We start from the raw sequence: 21,141 nt of genomic DNA, 5'->3' as shown, positions 1-21,141 counted from the left end.
GAGTCCCAGGTTCACTTCTGCTTCAGTTCTGTCTCTGTAGAACTTTAATCCAGTTTGTAGCTCAAAATAGTATCTGCTTCCAATTTTTTTTCCATTTTTAATTACTTCATTAACATTGAAAAATAATTTTAATAACCTCAGATTGTGTTCAGTAAAAATTGAGAATATTAAGACTATTAGGACAGTGCAGAAAGATCCTTTAGTCAAGAGGAAGTGAACATGGCAGAGTCATACCTGTGCCTCTGGTTTGCTCTGTAGTGATTGATGGGTTGCCCTGTCCTGAATTCTGTATTAAACACAATCATTTATGAATTGAACTAAACAACAAGACTCTAATTCACTGGTACATTCATATTTTCATTTCTGAAGGAATATGAGTATGTGAATACTTGGAAAGTGAGAGCTAAAATAATTCTCAAGGTACAATTAGGTTAAAAATATTCTTTCTGTGATAGATGATTATTTCAAAGTGAAAGAAATCCATTCTGATTTTTTTTCCTGAGTAGCTAATAAAAACTTATTAGTTAACACAATCACAATTTAAATATTCTAATATAGAAACCTGGTGTGCCATTGCAAGCCAGAGAATACATTTATAGCCAGGACCTTTTTGGAGCACAGATTTCTGACCCAGTCATCTGGAGCTGTAGGTTTAACAGTTGGATATTAAGTGCTTTGTGGTGGTTCAATACCAGAGTTACTGACTATAAATTCCAACTGCTCTTTTGGGACATTCCAGCTTCTCCCACATGCACAAGAGGTTCAGCTCTGATCCAAGTCCATGTGACCATAGGCTTGCCATGTGTATGATCTGTTAGTATAAATTAAATATCAATATAACCATACAGTGTTTTAATTGATTTCTGCTGGTTAAAAATATTCTTCTAGTGCTGAATTCCATGCACACACACTTCTCAGAATTGGAGATTGTTATGTAAAAACCAGGTTAATGGGATGGTCTGATCACAGGCTGAAATTGTGTGGTAGAAGAAAAATGGAAAGGAGGGATAGGTAGGAAGAGAAGGGAGCAGTGGAGTAGAGAGAAAAATATAAAATAATTCAGTTAAAAGGACTAGAACAAGGGGAACATGAAGAAGGAAAAATCCTGTGTGGGTTTGTCAAACAGCTTTTCTCTTGAAGAAAGGGTAAAATTCTGATATAATGAATTGAGGCATGGACAATGCTCTGCCCATAGTTTTGAGTTTGTGCAGAACAGAAACCTGCAGGTCCCTGTGAGGAGAAACACCTCAGAATATCTCAATAAATAGAATATCTCAATAATCTCAGATCCTCACCCCCTGGATCTGCTCCTGGCACATCGTGGGGTCAGGGCACAGTGCCTCAGTTTGCTTTTCCATTATAGAATTCCTGGTGTGCTCTAACAGTGCTCATGAGTGTGTGTGTGTGCATCCTCTCCTTGTCCTGTGCCCTCTGCATGTCCTTCCCTGCCACCTGTGTCACCCACACCCCTGGCTGCTCCTGACTTCCTTTGGAAAAACAAGGAAATATTGACACTGCAATGGCTGGCCCAGAATCTGCATTTTCATTCCCAAAGGATTTAGGATTTCTTTGGATTTACTTCAGAAGTTGTTTCTGTTTAATGCAAAGGTTCACTACTGGGTCTTTTAAACAGTTCAGTTCTTCATTATGAGCCAGTGCTGTTCTTCAAGTCAATGAGTTCAGTATTCCAGGGGAATTTGGGAAACTCTGAGCATCTGTAAACCCTGCTCAGCCTTATGGGAACTGCAGATATTCCCCTTTTCTGAAGTAATATCTTAAAATTGTTGCTAAGCAAAGGACATCTTTATTTTTTGAGAATTAACTTACATAATTTTATTTTGTTCTTTCTTCAAAGCAAATCCAAACCAGCCCCACAGATTTCACCCAGTAAGTCTGTGGGAGGGGAGTTTTGTGTTGCTGCAGTCTTTGGAGCTTCAAGGTCGTGGTTTGCAAACAATTCTGGCCTCAAACGAGAAAAAGGTTGGTACCTCACAGATTTGGGATTGTATTAAGTTGCATTTAAACCTAAATTCTTATTTTGTGACAGGTTTGAAGCAATTTGTGGATTTTGTTCCTTAAACTCAGGGGCAATCGAGAATTTTAGGAATATTCTTAGGGGTCTTTTTTGTAAAATGTACAAGAAATTTTAATTAGTGAAATGAGTAATTGAAATTTTAATTAGTGAAATGCATAATTGATATTTTATTATGATACAGTGACAAAAACCCAACTTTGATAGGTCAGTCCAAAGGTGTGAAGTGACACTGAAAAAATTGTGAGATAAAGATGAAACACCTTTGCTAAAACAAATGTACCAGATATGTTTGGAAATGTGTAATCACCTGAACACACCTTGGTGAGAAACTTCTCTTGAATGAGATATTCATACAATTATGTGAAAATTCTGTGTTTTGTACGATTTTCTCTTTGTCTCTCCAGCCCTTTTGCTACTTTCAATTCACCTTTTTAGCTGCAAGCAAGAGACTTAAAATAACGCAGACCCTGCTATTTCCGCAGAAGCTTTTCCTGTTGCTGCTGTGCTGCTCCAATCAGATTTTCTCTCTCTCTGCCCCAGACCAGTCCAAGCAGTTTGTGGTGGAGTCCCTGTACATCATCAGCTGCTACGGGAGCCTGGTGGAGCACGTGCTGGAGCCGCGGCCGCTCAGCACCGCGCCCAAGATCAGCGACGACACCCCCCTGGAGATGCTCACCTGCCCCAGGGCCAGCTGGGCTTTGGTCAGGTACCTCACTGCTGGGCCCTCTCCTTCCTTTCATGCCTGGGATCTTGCCTTTTGAATGAGTTTTTTGTTGAAGGAGGGAGATTCAAGCCTTGCTTTCCATGCACTTCTATCGCTGTTCATGTGCCTCAAGGGGAACTGAGCTTCTCGGTCCTTCTCTACACGTGGAGCTAGGCATGAACATGTCTGTGAATCAATCACCTCATTAATTGGTGATTTTAAATGATCAGGTTGTAATTTTCTATTTATATAAGGGCTAGGAACAATTATTTTGGTAGTGTTGAAGTACAGAATTCTGCTGTGAGACATGAGCAAGGTTCCCACTATGAAGCATTGTGAGTTTTCCTGTGAGCAGCTGAAGGTACCATTTCTAAAGACAGTAGAAGAAATTATTCCTGACATGTGGAAGAAAGTAAAGAAAAATTGATGAGAAAGTGTTGTCAGTGCTTTTGACGTTTTAAAATATTTTTCTATCGATTTTTCTTGGCTCCTACATTCCTTAGTGCTGCTTATGGCTGCACTGGAGTGATCAATACTTGATTTACCAAGCTATTTAGGAATGGCCCACCCTAATTAAAATTACAACACAGACTTTGGGACCATTATTGTTGAAATGACTAGGTTGTAATGGAATTGAAAATTCTAATTGGATCAATAATCCATAACTTTACACAGCTTTATTTTCACAGTAAGTGCTCAATGACTTCACAGGATGGAAGCAGTGGTAGTTAACAGAACAAAAAAGTCCCTCAGTTTCTCTTGTGTGTTTATATAACGTCAGCATGACATACAATGGTCCTAAACATATTTACCAACTTAATCTAAACCTCCTTCCTGGGTTTTTGAATGCAATCCCTGCTGCAGTCAACAACCAAGTATTGTCTTTGCCTCACAATCTGCACAATTTGGCCCTGCTGCTCCACTGCCTGTGGTGGATTGCAGTGTTTGAACAAGCTAATTTAAATAATTACAAACATTTTGTGAGCTTGTATAGATAATTGCATGTGATGACAGAAACACTGATTTACATTCTCTGTATTAGCTGAAATATTAATAGTCTTGTGTTTTACCTCAGAACTCCTCAGTGGAATGAACTCCAACCACCATTTAATGCAAACCATCCTCTGCTCCTGGCTGCAGATGCTGTGCAGTACTACCAGTATCTTCTGGCTGGCTGTGAGTAGCTGACAACTTCTTGTCTTGTCTCATGTGCACGTTTTGAGCAGAGGGTGATTTTCCAAGTTCATTTTCCAGCCAATTTCAGTGGATGTTCAACCCCCTGTGTGTAACTCTGTTAGTAAGGAGGGAGCAGTGAATGAAGTGTTGGGATTTTTGCCATGAATCAGAGTTGTGGGGCAGTGAGAGTCACCCACCAGATCCCTGAAATCCTCAGGGTTTCCTCACCTCACTCCTTCTCATGCTTTTAGCCATTTCCTCCTGTGAATTCCACACCCAGTAATGAGTGCATCTGCATTTCCCTGTCCCTGGGAGCTCCTGGTTGCTGGGCTCCTTCCAGCCCCAGTCTCAGCCAGCTGCCTCCCTCAGGAGCCCTGGCACTGCTGCCAGGGCTGCTTGCCCACCTGCCTTGGCCTGGGCCTTGCCCAGCCACATCATTCCCAGAGAGCCAATATTGCATGGCATGGCACGTTCAGAAACATTCACACACCCATAGCTCTGTACATATGAAATATCTATATTATATAAATACACAGACCCACACATTTTTATAATGGTTTTGTAGAAAAATGAGTATTTCTCTTTGATTTGACAATTGAAAAGAGAGAGGAGTGCTAACAGTGAGAAGCAGGTCTCTGTTCTGTCCAGGATCACAGTGATGCAGCTGCTGAAGTCTCCCAAAGGAGCAGCTCCTGGCATCTGCTGAGGTTCTCCAGGGGAAACCAGAGCTGAGCACAGTTGTCAGTGCAGGCAGCTTTGTGTGACAGGGACACTTCAGCTGCACCAGGGCCATGGGGGGCAGAAGGAGGCTCCTTGGATGGGGCTGGGGAAAGGGACTCTGGGGCCAGACTGGGTCTGCTGCTTCTACCTGTCCATCTGCTGCTGCATCTCAGTGCTCTGGAAACCTGCAGAGCTTGAGTCTGCCTTCTTCTGTGCTGCACAGAAAATTGGGATAAACTCAAAAGGGACAAAAGAAGATGAAAAAGTATTTAGTAGTGCACAGCGTCACTGGATTTGCATTTTGGCTGGATTTTTTTTTGCTAGATTCCTGCCTTGTTTCACTTGTATCCCACAGAGTGAAACCAGGGATGGATGGGCTCATTTTGTGTATTTTATTAACAGCTCAAGTACTGTTACACAGTACAGTATGCAATGTGTACAAATCCATTGTACACATTTCAAATGATTTAGTACTGAAAACTTTTTAAAGAAAAAATAATGAGTAGTAGCTAAATTCCAGCAAATTAATGAACTTAAAGGGGTTTTGCATATTTGGTTGAATTATCCCTTGTTTCCTTTATGTGACTTCTGTACCTTGCATGTTTTTTGCATGTTTGAATTGACACAGTCACATTCATGCCACATAATGGAATTGCCATGGAAATAGGTAACTTTGCATCACCAGAAAGTCTGACATACTCATTTTATGTTTATTTCCTTTCTTCCTCATCTCTCCACTTTGAATTCATTTTTCCATTGCACGTGGCCAATTAAACAACTTGTGTTATTTGAATTATTAGACTTTTAACTCAGATTTTAATTCACATATTAAGAATTTAAGCTGGATGTGAAATAGAAAGAATAATAGAATAATAACCACTAAGGACAACACAGTATCTAGAGGACATAACGCAAATGGCAATATCAGTGAAACTTGTGTCTGATTGTCTTTGAACTTTTGTCTTCTGGATTTATCCAGGCCAAAGCTCCTCAGTGAAGTCCCTGACAATGGAGTTTCCCACAAAAGCCACCTGTTAAGGAGCTGCTGAGCCCGGCTCAGGCTGTGCTTACCTGGGCTGGCTTTAGCTGCAGCCTGGCTGTGCTGTGCTCTAATTGCCAGCAAATGGCCCAGCCGGGGCTGAGGGGGGCTGCTCCATCTGTCTGCCACGTCAGGGCACAGGAGCCGTGGCGCCGTTTCAGGGTCACTATTTGTGGCTGTCTCTGGAGGTAGAATGCAGCAGTTTCTCTCCCTCTCTGTATAGCATTTCTGCCGATTGTTTGGCTCCATTAAGTGTGCAGGGGAAATAAAAGCCTGAATGACCAAGTCACAAGGGGGTATGGATAGACCCTTTCTTTGTCCACACTCAGAACATTGCATTAGGTCTCATTATCCATTTATAATAAGTGACCTCTGCCCCCTGGGTCATTGAAAAACCCTCAGTGTGCTTTTTAGCACAGAGTACCTCTGTCAGCAGCCGGGCAGAACAATGAGACGTCTGGCAGGCTGCTTGGAGGGCTGCACGGCCAGGTTTTCATAAATAAGAGGTTTGATGCCAAAACACAGGGCCAAAACCTTCCTTAGTCTTTGGAAAAATATAAACCAGGCCGGTGACTTCTTGTGCTAAATAGAGGATATTCAAAAAATCCTGCTTTAGGTTATCAACACATGGTTCAGCTTTTAATATCTTTAAAGAATCTGAAAGTTTTATTTGCAGCTAGAAAGGAAGGAACAAGGAGCCATTGTTTGAAGAAATGTTTTGTACAACAAGTGTCCAAGACCTTTATCCCAAGGGTATTTGTAAGTGGATCAGCACAGCTGTTTCCTTGCTTTGAGGTCATCTGTGACATCTGCTGCAGAAACCTGCATCAGTGTGTGCAGCTCTGTGTACCTGAGCATGTCAGCACAGCTCAGGGCTGCTGCACAGGTGAGAAAGTGGAAGTGAGGGATTTACAGCTTTCTGTAAGTTCATGGCTTGAAAGTGAACTTGCACATTCAATTCCACAACCTGCTGGCCTGCTGGAAGTGTCAGGATCCTGCTCCAAACTCTGCAGAGAAAGTGTCACCAGTCCTGAGAGCTGCTTCTGACAGAGAGATTCCCATGAGTCCATCCCACAAACCCCTGGATTAATGACAATCCTCAGGTCTTCAGTGCTGGCTTTTAGGTATCAGATATTTCTCTGCACTCCTCACATTTAATACACAGTATTCTACCTTATTTGTGTCTTTATTCACCTGAGCAACTTCCACATCTAACCACAACAGAGGAAATCTAAGTCACATTTTATTCTACCTAGATGTTTTTGCTATAGCATAAATAGCTTCATGTAGTTAAAGTGTCCTGGCAGTGGGAGGAGGGCTGTGCCAGGCACTGCATGTGTGCACAGGAGGGTTTTGGTGTCCACAGGACCTTGCAATGTTAAAGCTTTTTCCACAGAATTGCCAAGTTTTGTCATTAATTACTCTTTAAATCCTGCCTTCTTCCTGCTGTTTGCTACTTAGGAATGAAGGTGCTTTGGGTTGTATAAACTTCTGAGGATGCTGCTAAGATGTCCATGACAATCCCCTCGTTGTGTTCAGGTTTCTTTCAAATGAATTCTTTCCTCTGTCACCAGGCCCTGAAGTTTTGCATATTTGCCTGGCTTACCCCTTGTTTCCTTTGTGTGACTTCTGTGTCTTTCACATGTTTTTTGCATGTTTGAATTGACACAGCCAGTGTTCCTGGCACACAGTGGAATTGCCATGGAAACAGGTAATCACCAGAAAGTCTGACATCCTCATTTCATGTTTATTTCCTTTCTTCCTCATCTCTCCACTCTGAATTCACTTTTCCATTGCACAGTAGATGCAATACCTGAAATATGGCAAATTAACACATTAATGAATAAACCCCCTAAAATTGTCCAAAAACTGCCCCAAAAAGGTATTGAATGGATTGAGATCTGATTTCTCTCCTCTGGCTCTGCAAAGGGCACCTTCACATTCCAGGCAAGAGTTTTGGCTCATCAGGACCAATTTCATGGACAGGGCCTGCAGTTGTCAGAACGGGCCAGTGACAAGAATTAATATATTAACTGGTGTGCAGTACTCTGACAAATTGCTTACTAAATACATCAAAATTGATTGGGCATTCTGTGTTTAAATTGACAAATGACTGCATTAGGGGAAGGAGGGAAATCCATTAATTACAGCTGCCCTCAACCATAGGAAATGTAATCGTATAAATATAGATTTTGTTAAAACAGAAGTCTGTGCTTTACTCCCGTGTTGCTGGTAAGTGTACTTGCACCTCTTTGCTATTAAACCTGCAATAGGAGGTTTTGAAGACAGATCTTTGCAATTGGCTTTTAAATAATCAAAGAGCATTTCTGTTGTGTTAAAAGGAAAGATGCAGTGTTCCTGCATCCCGCTCTGACCGCTTCTGGAAATTGTTTCTCTCTCAGAAAAATGGACCTGTAGCTGAGGCTTCTGCTGTCTCATTAATTGTTTATTCTTAATGCAATGTCATTTGTATTCCAAGATGTGAGTATGCTAACCAGCACTCTGTATTCTCCTTCCTTGTCCCTGTACTGCTCTCCAAGTCATACTTGCAGGGCTGTTACATTTTTCTGAGTAAGAATTTGCACTTGAGCAAGATACAATCAGTTTTATAGGCTTTGTTAAGGGATTCTTGAAAAGATTAAGGCCTGTATTTATAGCTGCCTTTGACTTTTGGCTGTTACAACAGATTTTTATTTCTGGACCAACTGTTGCATATATCTTGTGTTTCACTGAAAATGGCTTTCATTACAAGTCCAATTTAGTAACTGTCCATTGTCTTCACAGGGAGGGGGTGAGCCTTTCCCTGCTGTTTGTTTGGGTTAAATGATAACACCATTTATACAGATAATCTCTGTAGCTCTGACATCATGTTTGCACTTCCTGCTCCCTCTAATGAAAGCTCTTCACCCTGGGCAAGACTTCTGTCTCCAAGCAGCATCGTGGTTCTTTATGGCCCCTTTTATGTTCCTTTCATACATTCCATTGACAGAAATAAAAATTACATCCGCAGAGCTAGTGAGTATTGTGGGAAGTCTGAAGGTAAGATGGAGAGTGTATGAAATAGCTGTGAATATGTGCTGTGAACACAGACACCATGAAAACCAAGCTGTGATGCCTGGAATGGCAGCCAAGGAGTGCCACAGGAGGAATCTGGACATTGTGGTCCTCCAGCCCTCCTCAGTGCCCAGCAGAGTGAGGTGCTGCTCACTCGTTGCTGAATGAGCTGGATTGATAATCCCATTTTGTGCTGTACCTCTTCTTTCTCCTTCCTCTCCTCATTGAGAGTTTTGCATCTTTAGCCATGGGTTTGGGATGGAGGAATGCAGGTGCTGGTACATCCCTTTCTGTGGGTGTAACCAGAGAGTTGTGTAGCATTTCTGGGAGGCCAGAGCTGCTCTTGCTCTGGGTATGTTCAATGTCTGTCACAGCAAGCTGGGTTTCAGACAGTAAAACTGATCAAAAGCAGAGCCTGTGCAGTAACAACAATTACTCTGCTGTGTGGTTATGAGGTGTTCAAAGCCTCTGTGGCAGGGCCACGCTCAAGCAGGAGCTTGGGGCAGTTTCAGCTTCATTCCAGCATCTCTGCTGTGCTTTACTGGTTCTGCACTTGGCCAGTTGAACACAGCCCACTTGTGGAGTCCATCCCTGTCCAAACCCAGCTCTGACCTTGCCCTGGAGTGGGGGAGTTTCACCTGAGCTCACCTAAGATGCTGTGGAGAGGAGCTGGAACAAGCCATGGGATATGGGTGAACATTTCCACCTCATTTTCCTGTGCTGGTTGTGTGAATGGTGCCCAAACCCCTGCCCTTCAGCTGTGCCCAGTGCCACAGGTGAGGGCCTTGCCACCAGGTTGTGTCAGCTGAGTGTTCCAGGCTTAAAACTGCAAAATCAGAGTGCCAGAAATTCCATCTTCTAGATTCCCACTTTGCCATTTTATTCTTTCTACCCAATGTTGCCTCAAGTCAGTTAATAATTTTCATTAAATTCTACTTTATTATAGTACTACTGTATTATATGAATGTGTGTATATATATATATATATATATGTATAATTAAAAAAAAAAAAACAACTATGGTTACAGTATTCCTGGAGAAAACCGATTCCAAGCAGGCATTTCTCATAGAGAATGTGTTTGGGGTTTCCTGGAAAGAGTCACAAATGGTGAAAATGGAATTTTCAAGTTTGCTTCTCACACTCGGAGGCGTGACAGATTGCAGGTTAATCTGCCTCCCCTTCCTCTTCCAGAAAAGGTGTTTCTAATGAAACTGAGTTCATGGTGGGTTTTTTTAGGGAAAACTAAGACTGTAGCCTGCACTTTCTGCTATCTACAAGAACCAGGACTGAGTGTTAAAGGAAGAAAATTTAATTTCTGGAAGAGCACTGTAGGTAAATCATTGAGTGAGCAGTGGAATAACTCATGATACATTCTTGTGAAGTATTTGTGAAATAATAGAGATGGCAATGAGCTCTGCAAGGTGCCTTGGCTGCTGGGGATGTGGCTGTTGAGGTTGTGCTGCAGGGACAGCCCTGGGCCCGGGCTTGGTTTCCTCAGCCCCAGCTCTCCCGCCCCGACGCGCGCGTTACGAACCCAGCGCTGCAAACAGCGCCAGCACAGCCCCTCAAACACTTTCAGATGTGTACAAACAACAGTAATGAACAAGGGCACATGCTGAAATGGTTCTTTCCTCCTGCTGCATGGTCATCTGGAAGTCCTTAGAGCAGGGTCCGTGAGCACGCAGGGTCAGTTTTCAAAGCGGCGTGCGGGGATTTCGCCGCGCGCCTCCCATTGCCGTTAATGGGAGTCAAACGGGTAAATCCCCACGCTCCGCTTTGAAAATTTACTACTAAGCCTCTTGACTTCTCACTACATACTTTGATTGTAACAGTAATCCATGGTTAACATAATTTTCCCGACAATAATGTCAAACATACTTTTGAAGTCGGTGAATTATAGAAATAGTTACCTCTTCCATAATTCTTTAAAGATGGCCATCAGATGGATTTCACCGTGCCTTCGTGCAGTTCAAACTGTTCTTTAACTCAGAAAAGAATATGTTTGTTCTGTTGTGGTGCCCAACTGATTGTCTGCTCGCAGTCTGAGTGTAGAGCAGCTTTAAGGTTCTCCATGCTGTGAATAATATCAGGGTCTAGCTCTGCACAGATCTAGAAGTGCATTGTGCTAGGCTGGCCTCCTAAGGGAACTTTGGAGATGGAAGCTGAAATTAAGCCCAGGGAATTTTTAACTTGGGGGAAAAAAATCCAGGCTGTTGACTGTCAGACCAGTGTGAGTAAGGAGCAAGTAAAGCAGTCATAAAAAAAATCTAAGAATTAATTTCCTAATTACAGACCTGCCTATATCTTTATTAAAGTGCTGATACAGAGAGTGGATGGTCCATAAAGCACCAAATAAACTGTGGACAGAACACAAATAATGAATGAATCCAGCTCTAATCAACTGGTGCTGTGGAATAGCTGTCAGTCTGGCTAAACTCCTGCTTTATAGCCCTTTTTTAGCTTAATTTTATTATATTTATGCATATGAGAGTCTCAGAAAGTCCTAACAGGAAAAAAAATGAGCAGGGAGTAGTTTTGGGTAAAAGAGGATATTTTAATCTGCGTGCCATGCTCCTGTGGGAGTTTACAAGCTGAAAACTGCATTAAAACCAGAACTTTGTTCAGTAACGTGTAGCCACAAGAAAACTTACATGGAGCATATCTCCAGCCTACAAACAGTTTATTGTTAACATGGCTGTGAGTGTTCTGCCCAGAATGAAATCCTGCCCTTTGCTTTGCTGTCCCACTTGGGCAGAGGTAGAGCCAGAGGCAGCAGCTCTGACACAGACCCACAGAGCACGAGCTGGATGTGAGCTACACAACTGTGGGGCACCAAAACCACCCTGGCAGAGCTGAGATCACATCAATAACAGGGAAAAAAGGTGAATGTGGTGAATTTGGGGTGAGCCAGAACCGTCACATTCTGCTGACGGTGATGCTCTGGAACAAAGGCATGAAGGAAGTAATTCAAATTGTGGAGCTGAATTTTCCAGCACAAGGACTCCTGAAGTTTGTTGAGAAACTTATGATTTCCTCAAGTCTCTACCCCACCTAGATGTAACTGAGGAATCAGAGGAAAAGCATCAAAATCAGGTGTTAGGGTGGGGTTTTTATGAAAATAAGGTACATATCATTTTTATCTTGTGTACCTGTTCACCACAGACATCCCTGGAGACTGGAGAGGTTATTTAAGAGTACATTGACCTGTTGCTACTGCATTTTAGAAACTCATCTGACATTATTAACGTTAATTATATTAAATGATAATTCTGGAGATGGAAGAGGCGAGCTCTGGGTGTCTGCAGGCATGTGCACCAAACAAACAGGCTTTGTGGTGCTCAAATGCCTTTGTTTGCTCTTAATTTGGACAAACATGCAGCCCTTAGAGAAGAGCACACTGGGAATTTCATATATAACTCTCAATTAAATTGAATTGTGCAAAGCTTATTTCTATAAATGAGAAAATTAAAACCTTTTGGTTCAAGAAGTACACAAAACTAAGTAAAACTAATGATTTATTGTTCCCAAATTAAAGCCATAAGTGCACACACTACAATTGAACTGTAGTGGTTCTTTGTTCCAACACTTTTATGCTGCTGAAAGATGATAATTTATAATCCTTGAAGGAAGATTTGTCTTAGCTTTAGGTATTTATTGTACAATTAGCCCATCCATGAACAAACCCACTGTGTTAATTCCAGTATTCCTCAATGTGTATTTTATCTTGCTCACGTGGCAGGAATGTCTATGCAAATTATTTGAGATTAATACAAATTGTTTGTTTTCTTTACTTGTCAGTAAATATCAAGGAGAAGCTTTTAAACAATGAGGGGAGTTTTTCATACTTATTCATCGAGCTGTGTGAATCAGGTCTGGAACTCCAGAGGAATATCAGCTCTGCTGTGTTCCAGCCTTTGCTTTGCTTTGTGGTGACTCTTGTGTCTCACAGTCCCTTCTGTGCAGTTTTCCTGGCACTAACAATCATCACAAATAACTTCATTTGCAATGTGCTTTTTCCAGATACAACCTTCCTTCAATACCATGGTAACACCAATTCTGTCAGTGCAGAGAAAGGAACCTTGATGGAGGACAGAGACTAAAGGTGCCATTATTACTTTTGAGCAGCTCAAAGATCCTTTTTGCCAAATATTGATGGCAAAACTGATTTTTGCTATAGGTATCAGTCCAGTTTTTCAGAAGTGTCCTTGAATGCTCATTTTTTGATTAATTTAATAAGCAAACTGTAAGAACTCATGTCCTGTCATACTGTCAGACAGAAGTTGTATGTTTGAATTCTCACCTTAGATTTTTAGTAAGCACTTATTTTTTTGTATTTTTTCACTTTTGTGTTTGTGTATTTCTAGGTTAAACAAACTCAGTTGCAGATATTTGATGTGTTTGTTCCAGATATTGGTGTGAGAACAAGTTAAAATTTAGCATAGCTCAGACACAAGGCATTTAATTGATTTGATTATTTTAAGAAGGTACAAGCCACCTGCAATTGCAGTAAAATTGTGCAGCCAAGGCTTTCTTGCTCCTACTCTGTGTCTGCTCCATTTGTGACTTTTCCCAATGAAGGAGAAATTACAGGAGAACCAGTAAAAAACTTGCTACAAAGCTTTGCAAGAATTGGAATTTTATTGTTTGTTATCCTGCATGGTTGGGAAATTCTTCAGAAATTTAAAATACTCTGTGTTGCAGCATCAGAATAACCTCAGTGGTGAGTGAGAATCTGTTGTAATTTCCAGTGTGAATTCAGATTTTCAAGGAATTGAGCTGGAAGATAAAAGATTACTCAAATTCCTGGAAATGGCCTACGAGGGTTAAATTAATCTCATCTTGGAGCTTGATATGGATGTGAGAGGTGTGTGCCCAGAAAAGGGGGAAACAGGAAAAAGGGCTTTGCATTTTTACACTGTGTTTGTTCCTACAATTCCAAGGGCATTTTCAAGTTGGAAAGATTGCCCATATGAACATGTGTAAGAAGCAGCAGAGGGGTGGCAGATCCAGCCAGGATCACTTGTCTGTAAGGTCATTTCTCCCAGCTCACTGCACATTCCCACTGGGAAGGGTGGGAGTGGGGATCCCCCATCCCAACCAGCCCCTCCAAACTGCTGCTGTGCTAGGTGTGGCACAGAAATGCAGCTTTATTAAACAGCCAAATAAATGGCTGAGGGCTGACCTCAGCTGAGCCTTTATCATTGCTGCCCTGCTGCTGAACTCCCAGGCAGAGCTTTTCCATGGAATTCAGCATTTCCATCACTCCTGGCTGGAAGGGGTTAATGCTGCGTGGAAACACAAGAGCTGTGGCTCCTCGGGGAAAGGCTTCCAGGGCACCACCAAAACGAATAATTTGTTCAGCTTTTCTGTTGTTTTTTCAAATTTCTTTCTCACTGTAAAGCCATCTTGAATCTCCAGTAAAATGTGAAAGTATTCCCCAAGGGAGAAATCCAGCGAGCAGACAGGGGGGATGCTGCTCCCTGGGCTGTGGTTTTGCAGCTTCCCTAATCTTGACAGCTCTGGTAGTTGCCCCTGGGACAGAAAGAACAAAAAAAAAAAATTCAGATCAGTCCATAAAGTTCCTGTTGGTTTGAAAGCAAAACCATCTGCTGGAGCCATGGAGTTTGTTAGGGAGTTCAGTAACAGGGAAGCCTGCAGTTGATCAGCTGTGCTCTCTGAAACAGGCAGCAGGATTCAGGGAGCCAGGAGATGTGGGGAGCATGAGGGCAGCAGCAAAATGGGTCAAAATATTGGGTTTGGTTTGTACTTGTGTGGTTTCAAGGAAGAGAAGTGGGTGCTGTGATTTCATATTCAGAGTGTACTGTGAATCCTCAAGAAAACATACATTGCTGTGCCATTAACTTACTTTAAAAGCTTTTTTTTACATAAAGCATTCAGCAGTAAGTCTGATTTGTGTTTTGTGGGTTTTTTGCAGTGGTGCCTCCGGGGAGCCCTGGGCCCATCACCCGGCACGAGTCCTACGACAGCCTGGCCTCCGACCACAGCGGGCAGGAGGATGAGGAGTGGCTGTCCCAGGTAGGCTCTGGGGGCTCCCAGCTCAGCAGAACAGCAGTGGGAGCCTCTGGAAGCAAAATTCCCAACTTTCCCCCAAGTGGGAATTAACCTTCCTGCAGGCAGGGTGTTGCTGTGTGTGAAGGTGACTCTGCTGTGGGTGTGGGAATGGATCTGATGGTGCCAGAGCTGACAGAGCCCCAGCATTCCTGACACATCCCTGGGAAGCCCAGCATGAAGTGGGAAGTTTCAGCTGGCAGTAACAAGTGATCTGCCTCCCTTTGTCTCCTGGCATGGTCCTTTTAGGGCAGGGATGAAGGAAGTTGGCAGAATGGTGGTGACCCTTCCTTCCTTCCTTCCTTCCTTCCTTCCTTCCTTCCTTCCTTCCTTCCTTCCTTCCTTCCTTCCTTCCTTCCTTCCTTCCTTCCTTCCTTCCTTCCTTCCTTCCTTCCTTCCTTCCTTCCTTCCTTCCTTCCTTCCTTCCTTCCTTCCTTCCTTCCTTCCTTCCTTCCTTCCTTCCTTCCTTCCTTCCTTCCTTCCTTCCTTCCTTCCTTCCTTCCTTCCTTCCTTCCTTCCTTCCTTCCGCCACTTCCTTCCGCCACTTCCTTCCGCCACTTCCTTCCGCCACTTCCTTCCGCCACTTCCTTCCGCCACTTCCTTCCGCCACTTCCTTCCGCCACTTCCTTCCGCCACTTCCTTCCTTCCTTCCGCCACTTCCTTCCTTCCTTCCTTCCTTCCTTCCTTCCTTCCTTCCTTCCTTCCTTCCTTCCTTCCTTCCTTCCTTCCTTCCTTCCTTCCTTCCTTCCTTCCTTCCTTCCTTCCTTCCTTCCTTCCTTCCTTCCTTCCTTCCTTCCTTCCATTCCATTCCATTCCATTCCTGTGACTTCTAGCCAGATATAAATATTCTATTGCTTTAAAACTATCATGCTTGGTGGAGGATTTTTATATCTTTAGGTCTAATCTTTGTCTTGTTATCCAGTCTTGCTTTGTCTCAGTCCATGAAGCTTCTCTGTAAGAACTCAGTAAATACTTGAGCATTTGGCTCAGAACCTCAGTGTAAGAATGTAGGTCATGAATAATACACTGAGAATTAGTTCCTGTTAGAAATGAAAGGTTAGAGTTAAATAAATAAATAAAATTTACAAATGCTCTGGATTTGCCAGAGCAATTACAAGGTACCTGATCCATGGAATTCACCCTGACAAATTAGGTGGGTTTCCTCTGGTTTAAGAACAATGTTGTTATGGGAGTGATGCATTAAATGTGTTGCTGGGGTGTATGGCATAAATATGAAATATTTATGGATGGGATTTGCTTCTCCCACTGGTGAATAAATCATACACAGCTTTTTCCTGAAATGAGAGGTTAGGTTTCCACATGGACCTGTCCAGGAGGAGCATTCACTGGGGAATCCAGTCATGTGAATTCATTTACCTGTCTGAGGTTTCAGATGTGGCTGCACTTTGAGGTGTCTCATTTGTTTTTGCTGTGTCTGATTTCTCAGAGCACAAAGATGATGAAACTCCTCAGTCAGGGCAGTCAACAGGAATTTTATCTCTGAGTTCACTGGGAGCAGATTTCACCTGTAGTTTCTGTAGTTTTCCACCTCTCCAGGACTGTTTGGAGGCATTTCCTTATTTTAGTGTTCTGGTGAAACCTCAGGGAAAAAGAGATTATGGCAAACCTACATTATGGCTTTTTTGTTTATTAATAATTCTTAGAAGATACAAGATGTCAACAGAACTTAGACTGCTCGAACTTCACCACATCCATCCCCCTAGAAGAATAAATAAATTTGTAAAAGGAAATAAAAATCCCAAGTGATGTCACAGAACAGGGATAATTCTGAGAATGCTCCTGGAATGTTTAATTCCTGCTCAGAGCAGCAGTGATGAGAGCCCTTGGAGCACAGCAACGCTGGCTCTCCCCGAGCCAGCCACTTCAGATTAAGCCTAAAGTGCAAGGATGTTTTTCAAAATTAAAGTGTTGTTATCAACAGCAACAGCAAGCAGTGAAAAAACACCGCCCTTCACTTCAACTTTTCAATTAGAACAGTGGGTAATGGGTGCTGTCAGTGGGAAGTAGATACAATATGTTTGTCCTGCACACAACAGGAGAGTGAATAGGAACATCTGGCCATAGCCTCAGTGAAATTGCAGAGGCATCTGTTTACCTCTCGGCTCTGTGACACTGATGGTTTCAAGCTTAAAATACACAGATTACTTTATCTGTGGCCTAATTTACGCTGCTACATAAAAGCTACTTGCCTCAGAAAGGGCTGCAGCCAAGCTGGGGTAGGCTGAGCTAAATGCAAGGATGGAAATAGAGCTGCTGTGGTTGTTGTCTGACATGAGCAGAGAACTGACATCAGCCAGGGTTTCCAATTGCTCCTTGAAGATGGAGAGTCACTACTAGTGCACATCTGTGTACCTATATAAAAATCTGTTTTCATGAATTCCGTGCTAATTTGCATTTCTGCTGTGATGCTGATTGTTTTAGCAGAAACTAATAGGTACTTTATAGTCTATTTTCTGTTCTAAAAGTATGAGTTCACCAGAGCTTAATAATTTCATTTTACCTTTCCTTTCCCTGATATTTAAAAGCTCTTTTTGATTTTTAGTCTTGTATTGCATTATCTTTCCAGCCTTAATGATTCTATTCTCGTCATTAGAGAAGTTGAATGCTTTGTTCACCCTTTTATTTACGGTTTTCCTGATCACAAACACCCTGCTTCTGTTTAATTGTCAGAATTTTGGTTAAATGGACGTGTTTGTGGCACATCCATGGTTGTGTTGCTGTGCTTAGTGTGACCTGGGCTCATCCTGGCACTCTTCCCATGGCTCTGGGTTATGGATTTTGTGCTTCCCACAAGGTGCTCTGTGCCAGCCTCTCCTTGCATGTGCCAACAGGAATTAGGAGCTGTGATTTACCATCCAGCTCTCACTGGATCCATGGGAAGCAGCTGAAGCTGAGAACTTTGACAAAGCTGGGAGGAGCTCTCTGGAAGTGCTTCCCTCCCCTGCTTGGGGATCTCTGGGGGATGTGGGCCCTTGGTTCCTCTCTCTGCTCCATGCAGATTCAGGCAGAAATGTGTTCCCTGTCAGTCATGGCATTTGAGTTTTGGGGTGTATTTCATCATGGCAAGGGGGAGAATGAACAGGATCAGGTGAGGTGCTGACCAGGATGAAGCTTTGATCTTTAGAACAACTTAAGAACTGGAGTTCAGTGTCCTGGGGCTGGTGGTTCACGAGCTCTCAAGTCTCTGCAAGAAGGTCTTGGCTTTGGCTGAAGCATCATTCTCCAGCAAAGACATCTCCAATTTTGCTTTGTTAAACATTCCTGCAAGCACCCTGGCTTAGAGCACCCTTCTCCCTTGAGAACAGTGGGATTCCAGGAGTCCAGCACACCAAAAGAACTCTGTAGCCCTGATATTTTCTGAAGTACCTTTGCCAGGATTTTTCTCCTGAGAATCTGAGAGGCCTCAGGAACAAAATGCAAACATTGATTATCTGCTGCTGTGGAATGCAACAGGTGCATCTGTGATTGGTCTCATGTGGTTGCTTCTAATTAATGGCCAATCACAGTCAGGTGGCTCAGGCTCTCTGGTCAGTCACAAGATTTTATAATCATTCTTTTCTTTGCCTTTCCTTGCTAGTCTTCTGATAAAATCCTTTCTTCTATTCTTTTAGTATTGTTTTAAAATATCATTTTAGTATAACATACATTATAAAATAACAAATCAGCCTTCTGAAGCATGGAGTCAGATTCTCATGTCTCCCCTCATCCTGTGACCCCTGTGGACACCACCACAGAGCCCCTCATTAGCTGGAGCTGCAGCTCAGTGTTAATCCCTGGCCGTCTCCCCTCGCACAGGTGGAAATTGTGACTCACACGGGGCCTCACCGGCGCCTGTGGATGGGCCCCCAGTTCCAGTTCAAGACCATCCACCCGTCGGGCCAGACCACCGTCATCTCCTCCAGCTCCTCCGTGCTGCAGTCGCACGGGCCCAGCGACACCCCCCAGCCCCTGCTGGACTTTGACACCGATGATCTCGATCTCAACAGCCTCAGGTAACAGTAACACCAATTCCCAGCTGCCTGGCGTTTGCTTCTGTGGGATGTGTCACGGTTTTTATCAGGCTTGTCCAGAGGAAGGTCTTGGAAGAGTGGTGATGCACCAGTGGGAAAAGTCCATCCAGGCTGAGCAGCTCAGATTCCTTTTGCTGTCAGACAAAGACAGCACAAAGTCTGGTGGCCTTGCTCAGTGTGCTCTTGCCTTTCACAGTTTCTGCATTGCTTAATAAATTCATTTTCCCAGACGTGAGTGGGAGCTTTGTGCCATGAATTTAGACAGCGGTCAGTGTGTTGGAACAGTAAGTGAACTTCTGGAATTTTTTCCTCCTCCCTGTTTTTGTTTTTTCCCACTCCATTTTTTCCTTCTTTGTAATTTTTTTTCATGTATTTAATTCATCTGGTTTTGGACATCAGCTGATTTGGAACTGGGGGCAGGGGACAGGCGAAGGGAAGGGAAGGAAGGAGAGTGAAGATAACTGTGGGTTTACATTTACTGGTGATTTGTAGAAAAGATTTATGCTCTAAGTGTTTGTGTCCTGCCCAGTGACTCCAGATTTAACAAGTTTCCATGCTCCTGACTCTGCATGTGATTTGAAGTCCAAAGTTCTGTGGTAGGGACTTGGATTGTTTGGGACTGTGTCTGAAATTCTTAGGAGTAAATCAAGAGAGCTGGATAATATGACTGGTCCCATGAAAAGTGGGCAGATTACCCTTGGACTGGAAATCCATGGGTTTGAAATGTTTGATTTCTCCTTGTGTGTAATTACTGCCACGAGTAAGGATGTAGCTGTCAAATTTTTAAAAAATATAAAAATATATATGTATGCATATACAGAAAGAAAGCAGAAATAAAAAGAAATAATACAGATCTTTGTTATAAAAGGAATCAACAGTTACAAAAGGGTCTTTAAAATTCTCTGTTGAGGAGGGCAATGGAGGCTTTTAACCAAGTTTGAGTAGGGTGATCTTTATCCTTTGAGGCTCCCTGAGAGCTCCCATCTGAGCCATTCTTTGGGAATACCCAACTTTGAGTCTCTGGGCAGATCATCCCAATCTCAGCTGCAACCAATCAAGGGAAACCAGAACTTTCCAACGGCTTTTAAGCCACTTGACAATGAAATTGCTGCTTGTCCCAGGTGATTCTCGTTTGGGTGGGATTGTGGCCAGGTGGTGGCTGTTAATATTCTGCCCATGGAGGGGTGGAGCCACCATCCCTGGACCTGCTCAGAGTAGGACTGGAGGTGGCCCTCAGTGCCATGGTTTAGTTGGTGAGGAGGTAGCAGGTAAGAAGTTGGACTGGATGATTTTTAGGGTGTTCTCCAGCCTGGTTCACCGTGTTTGTGTGGACTTAGTGCTGTGGATGAGGAGGTGGCAGGCCATGCGTTGAACTGGATGTCCTTCAGGGTGCTCTCCAGCCTGGCTCACTGCGATTGTGTGGACTCAGTGCCATGGTTTTGTTGATAAGGAGGTGGCAGGCCATGGGTTGGACTGGATGATGTTCAGGCTGTTCTCCAGTCTGGCTCACTGTGATTGTGTGGACTCAGTGCTATGATTTACTGGATGAGGAGATGGCAGGCCATAGGTTGGATCTGATGCCCTTCAGGCTGCTCTCCAGCCTGGCTCACTGTGATCTATGTGGATTCAGTGCCATGGTTTAGTGGATGAGGAGGTGGCAGGTCACAGGCTGGATCTGATGCCCTTCAGGCTGCTCTCCAGCCTGGCTCACTGTGATTTATGTGGATTCAGTGCCATGGTTTAGTGGATGAGGAGGTGGCAGGTCACAGGCTGGATCTGATGCCCTTCACCTGCTCTCCAGCCTGGCTCACTGTGATTTATGTGGATTCAGTGCCATGGTTTAGTGGATGAGGAGGTGGCAGGTCACAGGCTGGATCTGATGCCCTTCACCTGCTCTCCAGCCTGGCTCACTGTGGTTTCTGTGCTCGCCAGGATCCAGCCCGTGCGCTCGGAGCCCGTCAGCATGCCGGGGTCCCCGCGGCCCGCGGCCGACCGGCGCGGCGTCTCCACGGTCATCGATGCTACTTCAGGTAGGAACAGCCTCATTTTCTGCTCCATATCATCAACCTGCTCTTTGGTTCTGCCTGGTAATATGTGTACTAATTGTTGCCATCAAAGTTGTCCTGGTTTTCTGCACCACAGGGTAAGTGCTGTCTCATACAAATGCTCAATCCTGCCATAATGATGATTTTTATTTCCCCCTCCTCTTACCACTCAAATGTGAAGTTACAGCATTGTGGTAAGGTCTGGACACATATTTATGTAAAGTTTAACATGAGCTATAAAATACTAAAAATTGCCTAAACTAAAAAG

General features: G+C 43.4%; 1 protein-coding gene across 8 annotated transcripts in view; it reads left to right on the top strand.

Annotated features, from left to right (window-relative positions):
* BCAS3 (BCAS3 microtubule associated cell migration factor) overlaps window positions 1–21,141 on the top strand; it is a 295,445-nt gene that overhangs the window by 103,604 nt on the left and 170,700 nt on the right. For all 8 annotated transcript variants that reach the window (XM_063174268.1, XM_063174266.1, XM_063174267.1 and 5 more), the window contains 6 exons: window positions 1,856–1,980; window positions 2,576–2,741; window positions 3,814–3,914; window positions 14,664–14,764; window positions 18,614–18,810; window positions 20,761–20,858. In XM_063174268.1, the coding sequence (XP_063030338.1) occupies window positions 1,856–1,980; window positions 2,576–2,741; window positions 3,814–3,914; window positions 14,664–14,764; window positions 18,614–18,810; window positions 20,761–20,858 (788 nt within the window). The remainder of the gene's footprint in view (window positions 1–1,855; window positions 1,981–2,575; window positions 2,742–3,813; window positions 3,915–14,663; window positions 14,765–18,613; window positions 18,811–20,760; window positions 20,859–21,141) is intronic.

This window comes from Melospiza melodia, chromosome 21 (genome assembly GCF_035770615.1).
Source record: "Melospiza melodia melodia isolate bMelMel2 chromosome 21, bMelMel2.pri, whole genome shotgun sequence".
Classification (NCBI taxonomy): Eukaryota; Metazoa; Chordata; class Aves; order Passeriformes; family Passerellidae; genus Melospiza; species Melospiza melodia.
The sequence above is the reverse complement of the archived record's forward strand: the minus strand, read 5'-3'. Positions and strand labels throughout refer to the sequence as shown.